The sequence below is a fragment of the Nanorana parkeri genome, unplaced genomic scaffold, assembly GCF_000935625.1.
Source record: "Nanorana parkeri isolate BGI_ZX_2015 unplaced genomic scaffold, ASM93562v1 scaffold224, whole genome shotgun sequence".
In the NCBI taxonomy this organism is placed as follows: domain Eukaryota; kingdom Metazoa; phylum Chordata; class Amphibia; order Anura; family Dicroglossidae; genus Nanorana; species Nanorana parkeri.
The window spans coordinates 679,663-704,145 of NW_017306492.1; the positions used below are offsets into that span (position 1 = coordinate 679,663).

The 24,483-nt window shown below is 45.2% G+C and overlaps 1 protein-coding gene across 1 annotated transcript in view; it reads right to left on the bottom strand.

The window, feature by feature from the left end:
• SSPN (sarcospan) overlaps positions 1 to 20,826 on the bottom strand; it is a 23,433-nt gene extending 2,607 nt beyond the window's left edge. The window contains exons 1-2 of the mRNA XM_018556076.1: positions 20,454 to 20,826; positions 2,954 to 3,040 (exon numbers count right to left, since the gene is read on the bottom strand). Coding sequence (XP_018411578.1) covers positions 2,954 to 3,040; positions 20,454 to 20,747 — 381 coding nt within the window. The 5' untranslated portion in view covers positions 20,748 to 20,826. The remainder of the gene's footprint in view (positions 1 to 2,953; positions 3,041 to 20,453) is intronic.
• Positions 20,827 to 24,483: the final 3,657 nt, after the last annotated feature.

Here is a 24,483-nt window from a genome sequence, read left to right on the forward strand (position 1 = left end):
CCCCTTCATATTAGCATTTCAAAATTCCAAATGGCTCAATAATCTTGTAGGACATGAAACTTATATAAATCACAAATTTAGCCTGAAAATTACTTCTTAGATAAGGTTTTATTACAAAGGTGACATCTTTGGTCAACTGGTTTACTTCCAAATCACTTCTTTTCAAAGCCCCCGAGGGAATATTTTAATACCGCTTGGTAGATTAAAGATTTATTTAATGAGATAATAAAGGAACACCATAAAAATTCATTTAATTAAACAGAGATTTTGTTTTAAAAACAAACTCACTGCAAGTTAAAGAGCTGTTTGTTCCCTGGGTTGTCATCCTGATCCTCTAGCATCTTTTCTAGGTGTGGCACTGAGCTGGATGTGGCCCTATAAAATGCCCAGGTCTGCTCTAATTGATGCCTGGATGGTGAAGTATCTCCACGTTGGGCCACCAGTGAAACATTTCTTTTTAGCTCTGCCCCAGGGGACAAATGCCCACATGCTCCCAATCCCAGTCCACCACTGAGTGCAAGTACGAGAGGGTTTTTCAGGATACAGATCCACCATAAGTATCTAAAGATTACAGGTTGGGATATGTTACCATTGAGAGGATTTCCTCATTGCTATAAAGGAAAAAAACAATATACTCACTTAGCTCAACAAAACTAGAAATAGAGCACAAAAAGTTAATAGAACGATTATAACTGGTGCTCTATATTATTGTTCTCCTTGGGATGGGCACTCAGGTGCCTTCTGGATACGAAGAGCAAGGACTGTCAACAATATCTCAATAATAAAACTCTGATAGGAAATTACAAGAAGAGAAAAGGATAAATCAGTTCATACAAAGCCTGTCTCATGCAACCGGCTGGGAAGTGAATGTTTGGTCTTCAGCTGACCGTCCATTATAATTTTGCGTGAAAAAAATTGTTCCTATAACATTCGTTCGATTTTCTAATAGTAGGACAGTGTCAAAAAAGACGAGGGAGCAGAATGGAATTTTTTTTTTTTTTTTTAGTGAACGAAATTCTAACAGTGAATGTGGTTTTCATTCGGGAAACTCCGTTCAATCCCAAATCAAATCTTAAAGTGAAGAACAATTTGTGAATTACATTCGGCAAGTCTCTGGTGGCATTATCGAGTGTTCTGATCAGATTTTTCTTATGAACGTTCAGATGAAAGTCTACCAGTGTGTAAGTTTTCTACTGATTTGTGATTTTGACAAAAACAACATAATTGAAAGTTCCATCGCCCTATTAAATTAAAGTGTATGGCAAGCTTTAAGGTGGCCATACACTTTACAACCATCGCAAGACCTTAGTCTTGCGATGGTTGTAAAGTAATTTAAAAAACGTACGATCTGCCCATCTTGGACAGGCAGATCGTACTTGCGATCATCGCAAGCCTGGCCCGCTGAGGGGCGGGCTTCCGATGACCGCAATGCTGAACGGGCAGTGTGCGCGTGTGCACACCGGCCCGTGCGGCATTGATCTTACGATCATGCTAAAAACCAGCCGAAAATCGTACGATTCTCAGCTGGTTTTCTAGCATGCTCCTTAGACAAAAAGACGTGTGACCGTACAGTAGAACGTCTTCATTCACACTGCGCGATTCTCGTACGATCGCGGGATTTCCCGCGATTCCCGTATTAGAATCGTTCAGTGTATGGGCACCTTTAGACTCCTATCAGATATTTTAGGTCCCTTCACATCTGTGCATCGTTTGTTCTTGGATTTAGATATACTTTAAAATGATATTAAAGTCAAAATGTTTTTAAGCTATTTTAAATGCTGATGAAATCACTTACAATAGATATTGCTTCTTGATGTTTACAAGTTTTAGTTTCCTGCAGAATCAGCTGCTCTCCTGAGCACTGGCCATGGTATCTTGTTTTATGGTGACTCCTTTCCCTTGCAGGGTCCAATGAAGCACCCCTTGTATGTGCTAGTAAGCTGAGTGTGTCTTCACAAACACACAGGTACAGCAAGGCAAGACACTTCCCAGCTCCCTGCTCTCCCCTCCACCCTTCTCCAGGCTAGTGAATGGACAGTTGCTGGAGACTGCTCTGTCCATTATGATCTTGTACTGGGCAGAATGTTTGGGAAGCCAAGCTGAGAGAGTTGGAGCTGCTTGGAAACATAATGGGGGGAATTTATCAAAACTGGAGCAGACAAAATGTGGTGCAGATTTGCACTGCAGCCAATCAGCTTCTCTCTCTCATTTTCAAATTTTACCTGAGCAAACTGAAGAGAGATGCTGATTGGTTTCCATGGGCAACTGCTCCACATTCTGTCTGCTCCAGTTTTGATAAATTCCCCCCAATGAATAAGTGTTTGGGCAAAAATGTTCAGAAGTATTTTAGGGTAGGATATGGATTCATTATTGAAAAAATGTTTGAGCGTTTAATACTACTTTGGGTGTCATGCTTCAGATCTGAACTCCTGAAATGTGACTATTCTGATGGAAACGAATCCAAAAGATAATGATCAGGGAAGCCTGATTTTATGGTGAAATGTAGCTAAGGCCTACTTCCCTCCATCCGGTTAGTTGAAGGGGCTAATCAGACGCTCTGCGGTCGTATGTGTTGGCAAGTAATATGCTGACCGGAGGAGAAAGCAGAGAGATGACCTTATCAGTCTGTTGCTGCTCCTTCACTGTCCACTCACAAGCTGGGGGCTGGCAGGTGACCAAGCTGTGTTCCTTAACTGCAGTAGAGAAAAGGCAGGTCACTAGATTGGCTGGGCTGCATGGCAGGGCTCTGTAAATGTCAGGACTGGGTGGAAAAAAACACAATTACTTTTCCAGGTACAAAGGTCCCGTATATGTATTGTAATGATGTATGTATCTGTTTGCTTGGAGTTCAGTTTTCCATTACTCACCAAACCTTTAACTTGCATGAACTATATCAGGTTCTATTTTTTTGTATTTTTTTTATTACGGACTGAATCATTCTGACTCCTCTTACCTTTAAGGCAAACTGCCCAGAAGTCTTCTCATCCGGCTGATAGGGGAGGCAAAGCAATATCAAGCCTAAAATGGCCACCACACTGACCTGGAAGGGAAAAAAATATTTACTTAAAGGGACAGTCCATTCATCCAAATAATGAAATAAAAGCAAATAAAAAAGATTTGCTTAAAGGGACAATCCACTCCTTCAAATAATGAACCATGCCTGCCATAAAACAGTGAGAATAAAGAAATAAAGAAGACCCTTTTCCTCCAGAAAATAATTTCTTTATGGCAATCATTACCTGAAATCTGACCCCACAAGTCACAATCTGTGCAATCTCTGAACAACCTCCTTTATATTAACCGACACCGATGTAGTGTGTGGGCTTACCTGGTTATATATAAATTGAATGGATTATTTAGGATAACTCCCCAACCCCCCTAATGCTGCCTATTTATTGGAAGGAGTTTCTACAGGAGGGGTAGGCAACCTTGGCACTCCAGCTGTTGTGGAACTACAAGTCCCATAATGCATTGCATGGAGACTCTGACAACCACATGCAGAGGCAGAAGCATTATGGGATTTGTAGTTTCACCACAAATAGAGTGCCGAGGTTGCCTACCCCTGTTCTACAGAGATTGTAATGTGTGTCGGTTAGCATTCCCCTTCTTTCCTCCCTGACTGCTACATAAAAGCTTATGTAAGAAGGTGAGGGGAGGAGCGGAGGAGTTGGGACAGCATGGTGAGTAATTAGACCCTCCCAGAAGAGGAGAGGGCTACCCGTATAAACAGGGAGGGGGCTGTACTAGGGAATTGATTCCTCATAGAGTAGTCCCATTTTCCCCAAGTTCAGAGGCACATTGCAAGTGAATTAAAAACATTTTTAGAAGGGAAAAATGGTGCAAATAAATACTGGAGTTTTGAAATGTAGCATTTTAAGCTGGTGACAGGGTCTCTTTAAGTCCACATGACTTCTGTTCTAATAACTTCCTGATGTTTTTAAAGTTTAAACAAAAAATATTAGTAAATCTTTAAACCAGCCGACTTGTAATCACGCCATGCAACTCCACCTATGTGACAGGTGCCCTTTAGGACAAATGTGAGCGCCGTGTTTGCAGTTCACACGCCCGGATCCTGGATATTCCTGGTTAAACTACAACCCCGTCCCATGTACCATTTTTCCGATGATAATCCGTGAACCGAGGTGAACTCTCTCGTGCTGTCTGTCTGCTGACTCCCTTGTGACAAAATCAGGAAATCGACAAAACAATCACGATATCAACAACCAAAGGCAAATAAAGAGCGAGGAAGGCAAATACATCATGTTGTTTACTCCAAGTGCCTTCGGTTATGTTGCAGCTACTTGATAACATTCACCTCCCAACGTGATAGAATCAAAATAGTTGAACAGTCTAAGCCCCGCCCAAATCCACTAAACCCCTCCTACCCTAATTCTGGCCACAGGTCTAGCACTCCGACCGTTCCATCTCCATTTCTATTAGATCGGCCAAACGGCAGCAAATAATCCCCTATTTCCGATGGAACGATGGACGAACGATCTGAAGAGATCCCGATCACAATCTGATCAATTTCTATTAATTGCTTAAAGGGGCTCCTGTTTTTGATTGATCTCTATTTGACCGCATTTGTTCTTCAAGATTGAAATTTTTTTCAAGCTGGATCAAATCTTCAAATCAACTTGATCAATTTTGGTGGTCAATCGAATCTGGTAATAGTACATTGTTCAGATATCAGGGCGATGACCCCCTATAGGAGGAACTCCAAGCTTGATGGTCACAGGACCCTATGAGGGGAATTTATTAAAACTGGTGCAGACAGAATCTGGAGTAGCTGTGAAAGGCAACCAATCAGCTTCCAGCTTTCATGTTTAAAATGTAACTGAACAAGCATAGGATAGAAGCTGTTTGGTTGCCATGCGCAGCTGCTCCATATTCTGTTTGCACCAGTTTTAGAAAATTCTTTACATTTTATCCCAAACACTTACAGTCATCATGTTTCCAAACAGCCCCAACTCTCTCAGCTCGGCTTCCCTGAACTTCCTGTCCAGTACAAGATCACGAGGGACAGCAGACTCCAGCAACCATCCATCTACTAGCCTGGAGAAGGAAAGAGGGAGGAGAGGGCTGCAGGGAGCCGGGAGTAGTTTGTTTTGCTGTTTCTGTGTATTTGTGGAGACACACACAGCTTACCAGCACACACACAAGGGTGGCACCATAGGACCCTGCAAGGGAAAGGAGCCACGCTAAAACAGGATATCAGGGCCATTGCTCAGGTGATTCTACAGGAAACTAAAACTTGTATACTTAAGGAGCAGAATCCATTGTAAGTCATTTTATCAGCATTTGAAATAGCTTAAAAACCTTTTGACTTTAAAGAAGAACTCCTGGATTTTTTTTAACCCTTGCAGAGGGGCTACTGGCTAAAAAAAAGATACACTCACCTGAAGCTCGGGGCCAGCTTCTTCTTAAATCGATCCTTCTTGTGCCTCTCCGCCTCCTCTGCAGCAGTCCAAGGTCCTGAAATCATCACATTCTATACACTTTGTATAGACGTGAGGACACAGAGTGTCATTCCAATGTGCGGAGGAGGAGGAGACTGCAGGACGCGCTGTGGCAGCTGGCTGCTCGAAGGAGAATTGGGTGACCGAACACGATCGTGGCTAAAACAGCTGCGTGTCGTGAGTCGCAAAACTGGGTACATGCACCTTTTTTCTGCGATTGCCGGGCAGATATAATTCCATTGAGATCAGAGGGGGGCGCGCGGCAATCGCTGTGTGCAATTGGATTGCCCAGAACAAAAAATAATTCCCGACTCTATCCAAAATTAAAAAAGAAAAAAGTGCACATTGATGTAAATAAAGGTGTACGGGTGTACGGTATAAAAGACGACCGGGAGTCCCAGCTGCAGCATTTTTGCACCCATAGGAATGCTTTGAATATGTTATTGACAGAATACACTGTAGGTGGGCATATCCAAGGGAACACCAGTACTTGCGTTCACACGCATGTGGGCATAAATTCCCAAACTTGAAGCTTACACGTTTCAAAATGTATGCCCTGACTTGGGTGCGTGTAAGTGCACGTACCGCCGTTTATACACATATACCCATCTGCGGTGTATTCTGTCAATACATTCCTATGGCCTACAAAAACGCAGCTACGGGGGCTCCCAGCCGCTGAAAAGACGGGCATTTTTTTATGCTGTACATCTGAATTTACGCCCATGTGCGTGAGCAGGATCTGCAGAAAAAGAGAAGATTTCACATCCTGGCAGCACTCTGCCGGCTACAGGTGACTGAAAAGATCTTTCTTCAGGCGTTCCCCTTTAAGTATGTCCCCCGCGTGTCCTAGGTGAAGCATCAAACACAATGAATAGACTAATATTAGACTTTTTAGCACTCCAAATATACTTTTCTGCGGCTGTTATTTACTGAAACATCAAAGCCTTGGCTGGCAGGTCTTGTGACAATCACACGGCCTGGAATCTGTTTCTTTCACTGTTCATTATGTTGTTGACATGAGGACTCGACAAAAGCTTGATCTATGAGAAGCGCCGTCTCCCGCACATGTCCTCGTAAAAGCAATAAATGTGACTCGCAGCCAGAAAGACATTTTGCTGTCAATAAAGAACGATTTCACTTAAAACTCCCAGTCACCACGGAACGCGCTTTCTGCCGGCGCGCGCCCTTTTCTGCCGCTGAAGTTTAATCTGCTTATATTTTGCTACTCTCGGTTCCTCCGTTCTCGCCTCATCAACATGCTAATGGAATTTTAAAATCAAACCTGTCCATTTTCATTATATTACTTTAGATCCAGTGACATCATCACCGGGTCTCTGTGCTTCTCTACGCACTTAAATGTATGCTAGGTCTACTTTGAGGACACTTGCTATTCCTTGGCCTTCTTAGCTACCCCATGCCAAATACAGCTTTCTAGAGAATAGTTCAACAAGGTGATACAATTGTCAGTGAGATCCTCATTGTTCTGAATAAACACCTGTACACGGTGTCGTCCTGTTTCTGGGTCCTCTCACTCGGCAAATATTCACAAAATAAAATCACATTGGTGGCCTGGACTCCACTGGGGATTGCTATCACCCAGTAACTTCAGAATGTTCTGATGGGATCAGCAGTCTCATTTGCATTGCATTGATTTCCACTTGCTGCATCCAAGGCAGGGACTGGTGTGAACAGTTCTAAGCCCTGGTGCCCAACAGTGGCCCAACGGCCAGATGCAGATCTTTGGTACTTATCCTGAGACCCTTGGACCTCAGCAGCCAATACGTGGAGTGAGAGTATCTAAAAGGGCTGTAGTGGCAGTGATGTCTAGCAGTCTAGTGTAACATGTTACCAGTCTCTGTCCCCTCAGCATGCTTCCAGTTTCCACCCACACTGACTTTACCCCCTGTCTGTTGTCTGTAGTATGTCCACATTATCTGACCATCTCCTGTGGTATGTCCATGGTCTCTGTCCATCCCCTGTACTACATCCATCCCCAGTCTCTGACCATCTCGTGTACTACATCCCCAGTCTCTGACCATCTCCTGTACTACATCCCCAGTCTCTGACCATCTCCTGTACTACATCCCCAGTCTCTGACCATCTCCTGTACTACATCCCCAGTCTCTGACCATCTCTTTGTCACGCCTGTACGGACTGAAGTAGCGTGGACCTCAGCTGCGGAGGCTTCTCAGGGATGGAACTCTGGTTTCACTCTCTCAGATTTAACAGAGAGTTAGAGTTCCTCGCATCACAGCCTCAGTTTAAATTATATGGCTTAAATGGATGGGATTAATTATGCAAGTAAATGGCGAAGTAGTGGCAAATGATAATGAAGGATATAAATGCAGGAGTCCAATGATATCTCCCCAAACTGGTGGAAGTACAGAACCCCAATGTAACTTAAGCCAATGCAGATAACTTGTAACAGTCCAACTGAGAATGAGTGCAAAAGCACTGAGAGTACTTGCGATTTAGTGGAGGTGTCACAATGGAAGCAGTAGAGGTTCCTGGGTGGTATCCGGATCTGGGGTATGCTGGAGGGCACAATCTGGAGGCTTGTGGAGGGTCCCAGGAGACAGCAGGCGTTTCTGGCTCAATATTGGAACGCCATGCTGTCTCGACTGGGCGTTTAAATAGGCCACTGATGGACAGGAGGAGCCGAGGGACGTCTCGGCGCACTTCCGCGTTCCACGGTGGAACGCACGCTGTCCCGAAACCCGGAAATGCGGAGCGTGCGCTCCACCCTGGAACGCAATCGACCCAGCGAAAGAGCGGCTGACTGCCACTACCTCCCTCCTTGCTTGCAGGCGGCGGCCGTTACACTCTTGTACTACATCCCCAGTCTCTGACCATCTCCTGTATTATGTTCTGTATTATGTTCCCAGCCTCTGATTTGGTATTATGCCCAAAGTTTCTGACCACCTCCCGTAGTGTGTCCCTTGTGTATAACCATTGTCTGTACAAGTCCCCAGTCTGCAACCAACCTCTATGTTATAAGAATTCATAATAAATGTAATGAATTAGTGGATAGAGCTTATAAAAGAAATATATCAAAGAGAGTATGGGAACTTTACCCTTTCCCTGCATTTCTACTTTTTACGTTTTCAGATGAGACTCTATCAATGTACCCGTGCCACGTGTTATTATGGCAAAGGTACATTGATGACATCTTTATTGTCTGGGATGGCAGTAAACCTTCATGAGAAGAATTCATTAACAGATTGAATGTAAATTCAATCAATCTAACGTTTACTCTGCCATGCAATCAACAACAGATCTCATCTCATTTCTGGATGTGCCGACACTTGTTTGAGAAGATGTGACCTTGCCAGTTACTTGTTTAGAAAAACAACTGCGGGCAACACAATATTACATACGGATAGTTCTCACCCAACTCCCCTAATTAAACCGATCCCATACAGCCAATATCTAAGGATTATATGTAACTGCTCAGATGAAGAGACCTTCCACAGGGAGGCACGAGCTCTTAGAACCAGACCGTTGGCATGAGGCTATAGCAAATTCAATCTTAAGAAAGCTTACCAAAGAGCCTTAGGCCGATCATGTGAAAGTTTACTGCTTGGGAAATTGAAGCAGGTTACACCTGACATGGTAAAATGTATTACAAGATACAGTGACTAGACAACACTTATGCCATTAGGAATGTAATAAGTCAACATTGGCACTTATTACTTGCTGACCCTAAAATCTGTGCGTTCATTAGAGGCACTCCTGAAACTGTATATAAAATAAAGGAAACAACAAATACATGTAATCTTAAAAGAACATATGCATGTGGTGGCTTCCCATTCTGCCAGCTGATTCATGATTAAAAACGGATAGTCCTCCCAAATGGGCAGATGTTTATACCCAGACATTTTACTAAATGCAAGACACCAGTAGTAGTAGTATGTCCCCCATATCCGACCATCTCCTGTAGTATTTTTCCAATCTCTGAACATCTCTGTTGGTTTGTTCACAGTGTCCATCTCCTGTAGTATGTCCCCAGTCTCTGTCCATCTCCTGTAGCATGTCCCCAATCTCTAACCATCTCCTGTAGTATGTCACCAATCTCTGACCATGTTGTGTAGTATGTCCACCATCTCTGTCCATCTGCTGTAGCATGTCCCCAATCTCTGACCATCTCTGGTAGTTTGTCCACATTGTCTGTCCATCGTCGGTATTATGTCCCCAATCTCTAACCATCTCTGGTAGTTTGTCCACATTATCTGTCCATCTACTGTAGTACATCCTAGATCTCTGTCCATCGTCTGTAGTATGTCCCCATCTCTGATCATCTCTGGTAGTTTGTCCACATTGTCTGTCCATCTACTGTAGTACGTCCTCCATCTCTGAACATTGTCTATAGTATGTCCCCAATATCTGACCATCGTCTGTAGTCTGTCCCGAATCACTGACCATCGTCTGTTGTCTGTCCCCAATCTCTGACCATCTCTGGTAGTTTGTCCACATTGTCTGTCCATCTACTGTAGTACGTCCACCATCTCTGACCATCGTCTGTAGTCTGTCCCCAATCTCTGACCATCATCTGTAGTCTGTCCCCAATCTCTGACCATCGTCTGTCCCCACTCTCTGACCATCTACTGTAGTATGTCTTCCATGTCTGACCATCAACTGTAGTATGTCTTCCATCTCTGACCATCTACTGTAGTATGGCTTCCATCTCTGACCATCTACTGTAGTATGTCTTCCATCTCTGACCATGTCTGGTAACATGTCCCTAGTCTCTGACCTCCTTCTGTAGTATGTCCATATTGTCAGACAATCTTATGTGGCATTACCCATGCTGAATATTATGCACAGCCCCCATTGACACCCTCTATATCTATAAGTTATTCAATGCTATCAGTTACGTCTAAAGCTCCCCAAACACCTTACAAAATCTTCATGTATAGTCTCCTTTAGATCTACCAACGACTAGGAAGTGTACGAGCCTGCACTTTAGGATGCAAATGGATTGTTCGGGTTTTTCCTTATTGTGCATAGTTTTGGTAAATTTAGAGGAGATTGTCCAACTGACTTTTAACATATATGGTCACCTAGAAGATTAACACGACAGCCAGGCAGGGAGGATGTGCAGAGTAGATCTCTCAGCGCACATTTCATTGTGAGGTTTTCCTTTGACAAACGCTTTTGTGTCGTGTTCTGTCTAGAGCAGTAATCTGTCAAGTTCAAGCAAATTTAAAGTCATGTCATGTGTCCGAATGTCACAAGTTTGTCACCGCTCAGACGTCTCTCTGTATGACAGCATTTTATATTCTGACTCTGCTGGATAGAAAGAAATAAACACTGTGGCGAGGAGAGCTTTGGCTCCCCCGGGGAAGCTGCGAGGAGCATGCACATAGCTGGGCGGAGGGATTGGCGTTTGGTAAACGCGGGAAGGTATTGAAAGTCACACGCGACAAGTTTAGTACGGGAGCCACGGCTTCACATCTTTTACACATTTGAGTTTGCAGCTCTGGAAGGATATTGTCCTTATTACAAAACTGCTCCAAATCCTAACTGGGGGACATTGGGTTTGGTAAAGCACTGCGCATCATAAACAACTGCCACGTTAAGCTGCTTATACTTTGCCTTCCCTGCTTCCTCCTACCCCCCTATTAACATGCTAATGAGATTTTGTACCATTAAACCATTCCAAACCATTAAACCATTAGATAAAACCATTCCGGTTTCTTTTCATACCTCATTGTGGACCCAGTGATGTTATCATTGGGTCCCTGTGCTGCTATATGAAATATAGGCAGATGACAGCTGGTGGAAGGGGCCAGCAGGGCGATGTACATAGCTTCTGAAAAACATAACAGCACCTTGCCTCAGTACTCCTCTCAAGAGCCCTGATGATAGGCATGATGCAAGCAGTGGGCTGGTTCTTGGGAGGAGTTGGGCAGATAGTAACATACCTTGATGGGTGGGTATCAGTTTGGAGGAGTGGGTGTTCCTATGCAGACTGTATTTGCATGCAGACCATGCTAGGTAATGCCCACATGTAAGGCTGAGTCTCCATGATTGATAATAATGAAATCCAATGAATGAAAGGGGTGGGTCAGCGCTAGATGATGCTGGACGTCCTCCAGCCAGGAAATGAGGCGGGCTCTATCTGACTTGGTGCAGCTTCTAATGAACATTATGAGAAGCTCACAGTGTGCAGTGAAATCAGAGTAAACAGTTTCAGGCTAGGTTCACACCTAGGCAACACCTCACCACGCGGGAATCGTGCACCCCAGTCGTGCCGGGCGGATTGCGCAGTTTCCCGCCACGATTCCGCCCATGCTTCCAAACACGAAACAGCCACGCTTCATGTATCGCAAAAAAAGGTACTTGTACCTGTTTTCTGCGATTGCCGCGCGGATGTCACCCCATTGAAATCAATGGGGCCACGCGGCAATCGCTGCCTGCATTGTGCAGGACACCCGGGACACGCGTCCCGCGTGTCGTGCGGTGTAGTGCAGGTGTGAACCTAGCTTCAGTCCAGGAGAGGAGCCATTACAACTGTGCAAGACTGAAGGGAAGGTTGGAGTTCAGCTTTATGTAAATACTGTTTTATCCTTTTTTTTTTGTATCTCAGTAGTGCTGATCTCATGCATTCAGACATGGCTGCATTTCCCAAAACCCACTTCCTGACTTGGCAGAACATGCCGGCTCAGTGAGCATCAGCATTGGTGCATATTATTATTATTATTATTATTATACAGGATTTATACAGCGCCAACAGTTTGCGCAGCGCTTTACAATATAAGGAAAACATTACAATCACAATACAAATCAAGACAAGATATATATAGTCCCCACTGGGAGCCCATGTGACAGGGTGACAACACAAGAAACAGAGACAGGGGCAGAGCCTTGGGTCACTCCATAAGACAGGAACCTTCATGGCAGGATTCATAGGTATTATTTGAAGGAAAGCTGCAGATGACAAATGATTGAAAACGAGTTTGAAAATGACATTAACACATTAAAAATGATATGAGAAGTTAGCGGTTGGGTTTATCTATAGGCATAAAAAGTAAACAAAAGGTCATAAAAAACAATCACACTCACAAGCCTCTGGAGTCAGGAATAATGTCACCTTGAGAAAAGGGGAGCTACAATTCACAAACTATCAGAGCCCTATTACTAGAGAGCTAACATTTCACACAAAAGACATATACTGGAGCACCGGGGCTTCTCCAATGCACATGTCTGTTTCAGCTAGCGGGACTTACCAGCAGGGCCGTCCCTAAAATGAGGCACTTGCCTCCGGCGGCATCTCATTGGGTCACGGTGGGGGGTCTAGAGGCACCGCTGCTTATGAGACAAATGAGCCAACAGCATCACAGTTAATGAAAGTCTTAAGCTACACTCCGAGCACAAACACTTTTATCTAAATATACTGTATTCCTTAAAAACCTCAAATGGTATAAATCCGCCAAATCCAGTGTGCACCAAATGTCAATTGAAAACCCAGTTGCAGTATTACCATGGAACAGTAGTGGTGACATCATCACAATAGACCCTACCCACTACAGGTTCCCTGCAAAAAACTACAGGTGGGGGCGGAAACAAGACCAGTCACCCTGCCCAAGGAAAGGGAGCAGCAGTGACTGGTCTTTACTACAGATAGTAAAGTTTGCCACGGGATTTGCACAGATCTGGAAGAAATACACAAAGCTCACTAAGATTCAAGTAACAATAAACATGCCTCTTGTATTTAGACAAGAATTACTTATCCTGGAGCTTAGCTTTAAGTGGACAGATAAAAGAAAATGCTTTTGTATAGGAAAGGTGTTTGTTAAGGAAGTAGATGGTGACCCTGGGTGATGCCTGAACAAAGATGGCTCCGTCCTTCTGGAAAGAAAAGCAGATGAAGACATTGCCAGGGAGTGCTGTGATCTCTACGAGAGGTAATAAATACCTGGAAGTGTTGCACTGACACATTACTGAGCATGCATGCACCATATATGTAAAAATATATGAGATTCCAGGCCCGCTTTAATTCCTCATGTCAGCTTGAATACTATAGGGCAGACACATGACTGTGTCTAATAACTGTTGTGGTATATTTGGATATATTGTATTAGCCTGTTACTCATCGCCCATCGTCATTTCTAGGAAACAGAAAAGGGAAGAGAGAGTTTAAACCCAGATTAATGAACTCAGAAAAATGGAAGGATTCCTCAAAAACAGCCTGAGCAGAATTTCCACAACCAGTGGCGTAACAATAGCCATAGCCATGACCTCCATGATTACAACCAAGTGGTGAAACGCGTGAGCGGCGTTGGAGTGGCCCTCCTCTCACGTTAGAGTCCCCCCTTTACATCAGAATCCCCCTTTTAAATCAGAGTCCCCCCTTTACATCAGAATCCCCCTTTCAAATCAGAGTCCCCCTTTACATCAGAATCCCCAAGGCACCCCAGTGTGCACTACAAGTTGCCATTTCTAACACAGATTACCACGGTTGTCACCATCAGGAAACTCACACTGAGAAATGCCATGCAGCTATCTCTGGAGTGCATTTAGACAGGAAGTGGCTGCAAAGAGACTGAAGAAATGCAGCAATACTGAGATGAAACAAAGGATGATAACGAGTATTTTTGATTAATAAGAACATTTCAAATTGTTTGTGATGCACAGTGTTCTAGTGAATGAAATGTTTTTCAGTTAGGGCTCACATCTACTTTAATGCAAGCAAATGCCGCGCCTGTATCTTCTCCTAACAGGGGTCCCTCATGCAGGCAAGCAACAAAGTAACTCCCTGTGAGGGATCAGATGGTGGCCGATCATTAGACTGGCATTATTTTTATCCGATACCGTCATCGGGTCACAAAACATGAAAAAAAACAAAAACCGGATGTGTGTTGTTGACCACAAGGGGAAAGTTTTGCAATGCAGAAGGTTGAATCACATTTCTGATTCCTATGCCCATTATTCACCCACTTGGAGGTTAGAGAACTCATTAGAAATCACAATATTACTTTAACCGCTCCAGACCTACGCAGCCCCGACATGCGTGGGAAGGGTGGCCTGGCCGCCCACAGGGGTAACATTTCATACTGTCCATTGTACATTGCCCTCGGCAGCTGCAGAAAGACAATATGAGTCCCAATTGGAACAGCTTTGATTTGGTGTAACGGATACTTCACAAGCCTGTCCAGGCATAGAGAGCAAGATCATCACAAAGTCTCCTGCCTGACGGTGGCACCTTGATCAAAACAAGCTGAGAAAAGTGGAGTTTGTTAAAATGGGTGGTCGGATGGGTTCTGTTGGGTTGATGGCCCATTCAGACTATGCCCGGTGTTAACAAACATGCGTGGGGTGCCATGCATGAAAGTGTCCTGTGTTAAAGAAGAACTCCGGGAAAAATAAAACACTTACCCTTGCAGTGGGACTACCCCGGCACTACAAGGGTTAAGAAGAGCTTGTTTTGTCTACCTACTTACTGTGTTTACAGCCATATCATTATAGACAACGTTGGCATACATTTGATCTCACAGACACAATTTGAGCCAGCCTTTTTCCTGGTATCTCTTGTGATTCACCTTGCTGCAAACCCGCCATTTTCACTTGGGTGGAGTTGGCCTTTAAGACTGTTGTATAGATACGTCTGCACTAAAAACATGTTTTTGCTTTTCATTGCAGTAAAACAAATCTCCCAAACTCTCCATAACCAATTTGCTTACAGCGCCTGGCCTGAAAGCCTCAACACGAGGTCTTTGATGTCCAGATTGATGTATTCTGCTTATTACTCCCGGAGCTGACACCACATAAAGGAGCTTTTTATTAACGTGGGGCTGATATTGCATTGCTTGCTATTGTTCATTTTTAGGAAGCATGTCGGAGCAAAGTGCAGATCATCTTTCTAAAGTCAACTTCTTCTGATCTACCAACATTGTCACACTTCTTATTTGTTTCTTTGTGGGCTCATGTAAAGTGACACTAAACTCAGGAGTTAAATCTTAAAAATGTATTCAAGAAACCCAAATATTAAAGGAGAACTATGGGGCAACCTTTTTTGCCTATAGTTCTCTCCAGGGTCACGAGAGGACACATACTGTGTCCTCAAGGGACCCAAAACTCAGCATATGCTGCCGGACTCCGACAATACTGTTGAAATATACCCTGCTGGCTGATTGACAGCTGGCTCTTCCTCTCTTAAGGCAGAGCCAGCTATGCCCGCCCCCTCCTCCATCCGTTCCTCCAATCTGTGCTGAAGAAATGGAGAGGGGAGGGGGAATCTCTGTCACCGCTCCCTGCAGGGAGAGGGTCGGTAAGTCAGCAATCGGCGGCATGTGTTTGCTAACTTTCCAATCAATATTCCAATCAATATTTAATATTTGCCCTTTTATTGGGAACATCTAGAAATGTTAATTGTTCCTCAGCATACCCTAAAATATGTGCTTCTTATCTTGAATTTCTCCTGAAATACAGCAGTGCACTACCTGTGCCTTGAGCCTCATAGCTCTGATAACAAGATGGCCGCCTCCACTTAGGGTGAAGAACAAGACATGGTAAGTCAGTAGTGGGGAAACAACCACAGACAATACCTGTGACTAGCCCTTTACTTTGTTGTTTAGCACATCCTCCACAGTACAGGTCCTCTATAGCAGTGCTGCAATGAACTGAATGTGACAGGTGGGATTTGATGTGGGAAAGGGGACCAGTTCCCCGAAATGTCTCTCTACTTCTACCTCCACCTGGTGCAACGAAACCGCCCTGGTGTGAACGTGGTCTAAATGTTACATTTCAGCTGTTTCCTTGTAATTTATATTTAGCTTTCAAGGCACCGACACCCGAATTATTATTAGAGATGAAGGGTCAGGGAACAGATTACTGCGCAGGGACGGGCAGGGATCTGGTGCCATGAATCCGCCAACTCCCTTCAGCAGACCTCACGCCAGTAGTGAAATTAGCACGGGTGCTGAAAAAAGGCCGACGAGGGACTGACAATATCATCTGACCAGCCCCGCACGAATTAACCTCTTCATGACCCGGAGCGTTCTGTGCCCTCGGGATCACAGTGACTCCGGTCACAAGACCTCGGCTGCTTTTATGCATTTTGTTTTTCTTGGGTTGCTACATAAAAGTGCCGGAAACCGTCGTGCAATCTGTGTCTCTAAGATGGGATTTTATGGGACGGCAGCGTTTAAAGTTAAATGTTTACCTCCATAAGGACAGTGATCAATAGGCAGGCGCCAATGTTGATCGGACACCATGTGACTGCTATGGGGCCCATGATTTTAAAGTAGCAATGTCGGAGGCAATTACAATTGAATGCAATAAATGTATATAAAACCTCTATACAACAGTGACGTGTTTCACTGATGTGCTTCCTCGGGGGACCAGAGGCAACTCATCCAACAGGTGTCAGGATAGGCAAGGGTCCTTTCCAGCAAAGGAAAAGCATGATAGCCTCTCCTTACATGGTCTGCGTTGGGACCACAGGGACAACAGGCAAACGGGGGTATATTGTATATTCTTTATAACATATTACTCAAGATCTCCTCCTAAAAAGGCTGCTGTAGGTAGTAAGGGAAACATCCTCAATGTGCCTTCCCAGTGATCTGAATAGAACGCCTGCCACTGTCCTCCATGTACCGCAGCCATCCTCTTGCGCAAGAACGTTTCTTTTGCTGGAAAGGACCATTGCCTATCCTGACACCTTTTGGATGAGTTGCCTCCGGTCCCCCGATGAAGCATATCAGTGAAATCGTTGTGAACGTATACATTTGAATACAGAAATGGACAGAGCTGATACAATTTGTATGAATACTGGACATCATTGATGGAAGTATTATTGGAGTATATTGCATTGTAAATGTGGCTGTGGAAGGCTGACTTATGAAGGGGAGGGGACTATTTATTGTGCTTTTATTTATGTATTTTCATATGTACAAATTAATTTTAATGAGATATTGCAATCAATAAATGAAGAATGTTTTTAGGATAATGCCATGGTTCTGCGCCTTTTAAAATCCCATAAGATATTCATTAGTGACTACCATTATTTCTACAAGGGGTTGAGGTGCCAATCTAATTGGTTTATTCTGAGGAGAGAGGGGGATAAATTGTGCACTTAAAGTATATCTAAAGGCAACATTTTCTTTACGGGCTAGTTCACCACAAACAGTGCGTTCCGGTCCGATTTGGTACCGGAACACACTGAATTACATCCCGGCAAGCTCCCTGCGTTTAGGGGCGGGAGGGGGGCATGGCAGTGCATTGAAGTCAATGGCACCGCAGCCATGCCCCCCGGCTGCAGTGAGATCGCCCGCCCCTGAACGCATGGCACATCAATGACTGCATTCTGGTCCGGTGCGGTCAGAAAAACTGTTGCATGCACTATTTTTTCTGACTGCACCGGACCGGAAGGCAGGCACTGATGTGACACTCGTTCGGGTGCAGGCGATAGCACTGCGGCCAGGGGGCGTGGCTGCGGTGCCATTGACCTTAATGCACCGCCACGTCCCCTCCTGCCCTGAACGTAGGGAGCCGGCCGGGGTGCGATTTAGTGCTTTACAACATTAAAACATTAGGCCAGAACGCACTGTTTGTGGTGTGAAGTAGCCCTGAACTTTGCATAGAATAGACACTGGTTAGATCTCCGGTCAAGGGTCTTTTTTAATGTCTGTGATCCATCTGGGGACATTTCCATCACTTCCTGTCCTGGAAACACAACAGGAAGTAGGAGGAAATCTCTCCAGTTGTTAAGTTGTCCCAGCTGACGACCCTCACTTTTTGGATTTCTCCTCACTTCTTGTTCTAATGATAACCATAAAATGTTGGATTTCCCACCAGTGATTCTAACCCCTCTCGACTCCATCCAAAACTTTAGCTTTATGTACACTTTAAGAATGAGCACTTGCTCCCCTTATTGAATATTGTAGTTTGTAGCACTTCATCTCCTCGCTTTCTTTATTGAATATGGTAGTTTGTTGCTGAAGCCAGTTTTCTCAGAACATTACTCACAACCCTGCTGCAGAAAACAGCCATTGCTTCATGCGGTATCAAACACCACTTTGGAAATACACTAAAGCTGACCTCCAGGTAAATATAAAAGACACAAACTAATTCAGCTCTGTATTCATTATTACATCAGTAAATGTAAGTATCTGACCTGGTATCAGCTTGTTGCAGTACCACCCTGTACAGCAGGGTTTAGGTGTGAGAGGAAGAAGCAGCACAAGGTGCTAAGCAGTTCATGCGCTGACAAGAAACATGCTGATAGGAGAAGAAAGCAGAAAGACAAGAGAGATGAGCTCATCACTGTGCCGCTTCACCTTTGGGTTGGGTTCACACCTGGGCCTATGGAATATGCGCGTTTGCCGCGTGTTTTTACAGAGGGCTATCCGGCTGTATCCTAATAAATACGCGCGGCAAATACGCCCCAAAGAAGCTCCTGTACTTCTTTGGGCGTAGGGCGTTTTACAGCGCGTTCCTACGCGCAGTAAAACACTCAGGTGGGAACCATGCCCATAGGCAATTATTGGTTTTCACATGTTGAGCGTTTTACAGCGCGTAGGAACGCTCTGTAAAACGCCCATGTGTGAACCAGGCCATATTGTCCAGTCACAGGCTGGGGGCGGGTCCAGGATGACCCAGGCTCAGAGGAAATGGGTTGAATGATGCTGATCATCAGACTGAGGACATCTAGTGGCAGAAAAGGGTACTGTGGGGGAAATCTCTAGATTGAAGGTGAACATTGCAGAAAAATCTGATTTAGTTAGTTTATCTTTAAATGGGTCATTCCTTTTTTTAGCTTGTATTTTCTGCTCTAAATACTTTTTTTTTTTTCAGCTTTGGACACAGTTAGGAAGGGTCAGAATTCCTTCTGACTGTGACCCCACCAGGGAGATTTTCCCCCATTTCCTGTACAAGAAATGTGGGAGCCGTTGTTACCGGGACAGGAAGGCACAGATAGCAATAAAGACATTGCAAGAAGTTCTTCCCCCTCCCCCACTCTATTAAAAACGTGTTGGAGAAATTTCTGCCCTGACAGGAAGTGAGGAAAAATCTCCACAACTAGATACAGGCAGCCATAAAAATCCTTCCCTGCACTTTGGAACTAATAAAATTTTCTTTATCTGGAGTTAGGTTTTAATAATAGGAAGACAAGATCACATTTCTAAAACACATACAGTACATGCCATTTTAATAGAGGAATGTTATACTTTTCGGGTGAAATTCTGAATTCACTGTTTTTAGACGGACATTGAAATCAATAGAATGAAAGAAAAAAAAATCGGGTTAAATATCAGTGTCTAATAAAGGGTTAAAAACGGCAAACAAAATTTCTATCATCAAAAGTACAAAATGAATAGTTAAAGCCAAAAAGCACCAATCTAACCGTATTGACCGTTTAAAAATAAAAATAAAATAGGCCCCTTTCCGGGTACAAGATTTCGAGGAACGATTCTCCGGATTTCAGGGCGGCCCCTCGAAATGTTGGGCAAAACAGACAGAGGCACAAGACCGGGCACGTAGCAGTGAATGGGTTAGCAGGCACTCGTGTCAGAGCACAATGGACAAGGATGGGGTGATGGGTATTCCCAGAATTGCAGGGCTCTCGAGTTCACAATGGATGCAGCCGTTAACCCCTTTCGCAGCTGCCGCCTAGCCGAGACAATATTGGATTGCCACGCACAGCGGGGTCCCCGGCTGGCTCTTTAAATCTGGTTGCCATAGTAACGGCACACACCATCCGCTTGCTAATTGCTAAGCGTCTGGGACATTTTCCACTTCAATTTGCAGGAGCGGGGCTATTCAACGCTGCAAAGGGTAACCGGGTGCGTCACCTAATCTCTTTGCTCCTAGGCCCATCGGTTATCCGTATCCCCCCCTCCCAACCAACCACCACCCCAGCCTTGATCCTGAGGCGGCCCACCGCCCTGCACATCCTTGTTAGTGTGCTGGTGCAGAAGGGGTTAAATGAATGTGACATGCACGGGGGGGGGGGATTGCCCGCTGGATCATGCAGCAACCACATTTGCTTACAATAATCCCGGCCCAGTGTGGGGTGTCTCTGACTAGTAACGAGGAGCAGTTCGCTGCCATGATGAAGGCCACCGCGGCGACGGACAATCCAAGGGTCAGCTGGAGCAGGGCCACCAAAAGAGGGAAGCGGCAGCCGCAGCAGGTGTGCGCCTCATCCTGCGCCCCGGCCTTGGCCGCTTTCTTCTCCTTTTTCTGCTTTTTCTGGTCTGCTTTCTTGTCCCGGCTGTCTCCTTGGCCCTTGGCCGGCTGCTCTTGGCTGGCTGGGGACTGCTTGTGCTTGTTGTCTGCTCCCATTTGGATGCTGCTTGTGTCAAATCAGGCTGGACTGGGGTCTCTCTCTCTATCACTCTCTTCCCTTTCCACTTCTATCTCCCTCACTCTCTCTGCCTCCCTCTCTCTAACCCTCTCTTGTCCCACTCACTCTCCCCTCCCTCCCTTCCCTCTGCTCCCTTTCCTCCCTTCCCTCTGCTCCCTTTCCTCCTTCTCTTTCTCTCTCCCCTCTCCTCTCTCTCTTTCTATTCTCTCTCCCTTTCCTCTCTCTTCCCCTCTCTCCCTCTCTATCTCTCTTTCTCCTCTCTCTCTTCTCTCCGTATATCTCTTTCTCTTCTCTCTAGCTTTCTCTCCTTTTTCCCTCACTTGTCTCTTTTTGCCTGACTCTCTCTTTCTCTCTCTATTACCACTTTATCTTCTCATTTTCTTCCTGTCTCTTCTTCTTTCTATCTCGCAGTCTCTCGCTTTCTCTTTCTCTCGCTGTCTCAGCCTATCTATCACTGTTTTTTCTCTTTCTTGCTGTCTCTTCTTTTTCTTTCCTCTCTCTTCCTGTCTCTCTTTCTTACTCTCTCCTGCAATCTCTTGCGGTCTCTTCCTCTCTGGGTCTCTCGCTGTCAATTTAGCTCTGTCTCTTCTTTCCCTCCCTGTCTCCCGTGGTCTCTTGCTGTCTCTTCTTTCCCTCCCTGTCTCCCGTGGTCTCTTGCTGTCTCTTCTTCCTCTCACCTTCTATCGCCTGGGTCTCCTGCTGACTCTTTCCCTTTAAAGTTTCTGCCTATTTCTTGCTGTCTTTTCTTCTCTCTCTCGCTGTCTCTTCTTCCCTTTCTTGCTCTCTCTTTGCCTCTCTCTCTCTCTCTCGTGCACTCCCTGGCTGACTGTAAGCCGTGAAGGGATCCTGGTATTTGGGAATCACGGGGCTGAACTAATATGGAAAGCATTTGGAGCAGATTCTTCAGCCCTTAAATGCCACTTATAGGCGAGGGAAGCGGGGGGGTCTTCGAGGGGCTAGCGGAGTGCCAACCCGCCAGAGCCCAGTGACAAAATGGATTCACGTTCGCCTGTGTGACAAGAATAAACGCTGGCTCGGCAGGGGCTAATGACATGCAGAATACCAGAACGTGACAAGCAGGGTTTAAATATTTTAGTAGGCCCAAGGAAATGTTCCCGAACAGCCTCAGCACCCTGAGGCCTTTCTGAGCACTGGGGCCAGACAGGAACTGACTGCACACAAATTGCCATCACGCAGAGGGTGGGTGATGGAGCTGGCAGCTGGGTCCTCCCCGATATAATCATATATTAGGTCCTGACACTTCAAAACAAACACCACAGGACCATGCACGCTGAGCGTATTATTAGACGCACGTACATAATCAAATACGCAAGCAGACTCTCTCACCGGGACGTGTGATAGCATGACTGCCAATATATATTAAAAGCAAACTGCTCACAATATTGTCTCCTCACACCATGTTCCCCTATTATTGGGCTGCTTTATATTGATTGAGCAAACAGCTGCACCGTTTTACCGTTGTGGTGACGATTGTTGAAGATACACCATATGTCCCAAGGTTTGTGGAGACCTGACTGTCAGACCTATATTGTTGGCTTGCTGGGCACCCCATTATACATCTATGAGCATCAATATGGAGTTGCCCCGTTTCCTTTGCAGTCTCAACTTTTAGAAAGCTTTCCACGAGATTTTGGAGTGTGTGGAAATGTTTGAGAATTCAGCCAAAAGAACAATTGTGAGGTCAGCTACTTATGGTGGAGGAGAAGACCTGGCTCAAAATTGGTGTTCCAGTTCTTCCTAAATGTACTCAGTAGGGTTGAGGTCAGGGCTCTGTGAAAGGTGCCGATGCTGGAGAAGAATACCTGGCTCATTATTGGTGTTCCAATTCATCACAAAGGTGTTCAGTAGGATTACGGTCAGGACTCTGTGCAAGGAACTGATGTTGGACGAGAAGACCTGGTTCCAATTGGTATTCCAATTCATCTCAAAGGTGCTCAGTGCGTTTGAGGTCAGGGCTCTGTGCAAGCTACTGATGGTGGAGGAGAAGACCTGGTTCCCATTGGTATTCCAATTCATCACAAGTAGGTGTTCAGTAGGATTATGGTCAAGGCTCTGTGCAAGGTACTGATGTTGGGTGAGAGGACCTGGTTCCAGTTGGTCAGGGCTCTGTGCAAGGTACGGATGTTGGGTGAGAGGACCTGGTTCCAGTTGGTATTCCAATTCATCACAAAGGTGTTCAGTAGGATTAAGGTCAGGGTTTTGTGCAAGGTACTGATGTTGGATGAGAAGACCTGATTCCAGTTAACAATCCACTTCATCCAAAGGTGCCCAATAGGTTTGAGGTCAGGGCTTTGTGAAGGCCACTCCACAACAAACGTGCCAAACCATGTCTTTATGGAGCAGGCTTTGTACGCAGGGAACAGAAAGGGTCTTCCCAAAACTGTTACCACAAGGTTGGAAGTCCACAATTGTTTCTTTGCATTCTGTCTTTGCATTCTGCAGTATTACCAGAACCCTTCACTGGAAACACTTGAACTCAATCAAAAGAAAAACTTTGACCACTCTGTCCAAATCCAAGCTTCACTTTCGGACTCACCGCCAGTGCTGGCCAGGAGCCGTCCACACTCCGCAATCTAATCAATGCAAGGATAGCCGTGCACCGCCGATCTTCACCAAACATATTATTTATCATTAAAATCTAGCCAACAGCACATTATAATCCTGCCTGATGATCACCCACCACTAACACGTTTCACCCATTGGGGCTTCATATAGATGAAACCTAATCTCAATCATTTGGAGGGGTGTCCACATCTGGACATATAGGAAGGTGTGATGGTCAGATGTCTACAAACTCTTGGTCATATAGCGTAGGTGAAAAACTCCTCCAAATCTTTAATTATGGGACTCAGCCTGCAAAATATGCGATGGAGCACAGCCTGTGCTTTGGGGAAGAAGGAGGACTGGTGAAGTGTTGATTTGTTTTGTCCTGAACAAGGCAATATGTGTAAAACAAAGCACACGTCTTCAGTCTGCACATGAGCACCAAAAAGATACATCGTGACAAATGTGAAATTGGAACAATGTCTTTATAAATGAAGCCTGCAGTCATTGCAGGCTTCATTCACCCAGTATTCCTGAAACACATAGAGGGACTCGGCTGTCAGTTCTACAATCGCACAAATAACAGGCTTGGTGGTGGTGCCGGGTCCAGTGTGTTATGAAGGAACTGAACGGTGCTAACAACGACTAATGTACAGCCAATGTTAAAGAGTGGAGAGGCCTAATGCACAGCCTGGGACGGGGATCCTGAGGTTATACAATTAAAGGGCCAATAGGAAGTCTCCTAAGGTGGGGTAGGTGGAGCCAAGCTTGCACAGCACAGTCCTGTCTGACATGGTGGGAAATCTTAAAATTTGCATGGAACATTAGCTGCTTGTGTCTCTAGATGTCAAAGGTGCTTTTCTTTTATCATTCACCCAGAGTTCTGCTTTATGGGCCGGTTCACACCACGAAGTCAAAAGGAAAAGGGGGCGTGGTGGTGCATTGAAGTCAATGGCACCGCAGCCACGCCCCCCCGCCAGCAGCGAGATTGCCACATTAGTGCCTGCGTTCCGGTCCAGTGCGAGCTGCAAAAATACTACAAGCACTGCGGGCGGGGGGGCGTGGCTTGACTTCAATGCACTGCCACGCCTCCTCCAGCCCCTGAACGCAGGGAACCGGCCGGCTTGCGTTCCAGTGCGTTTTAGAGGC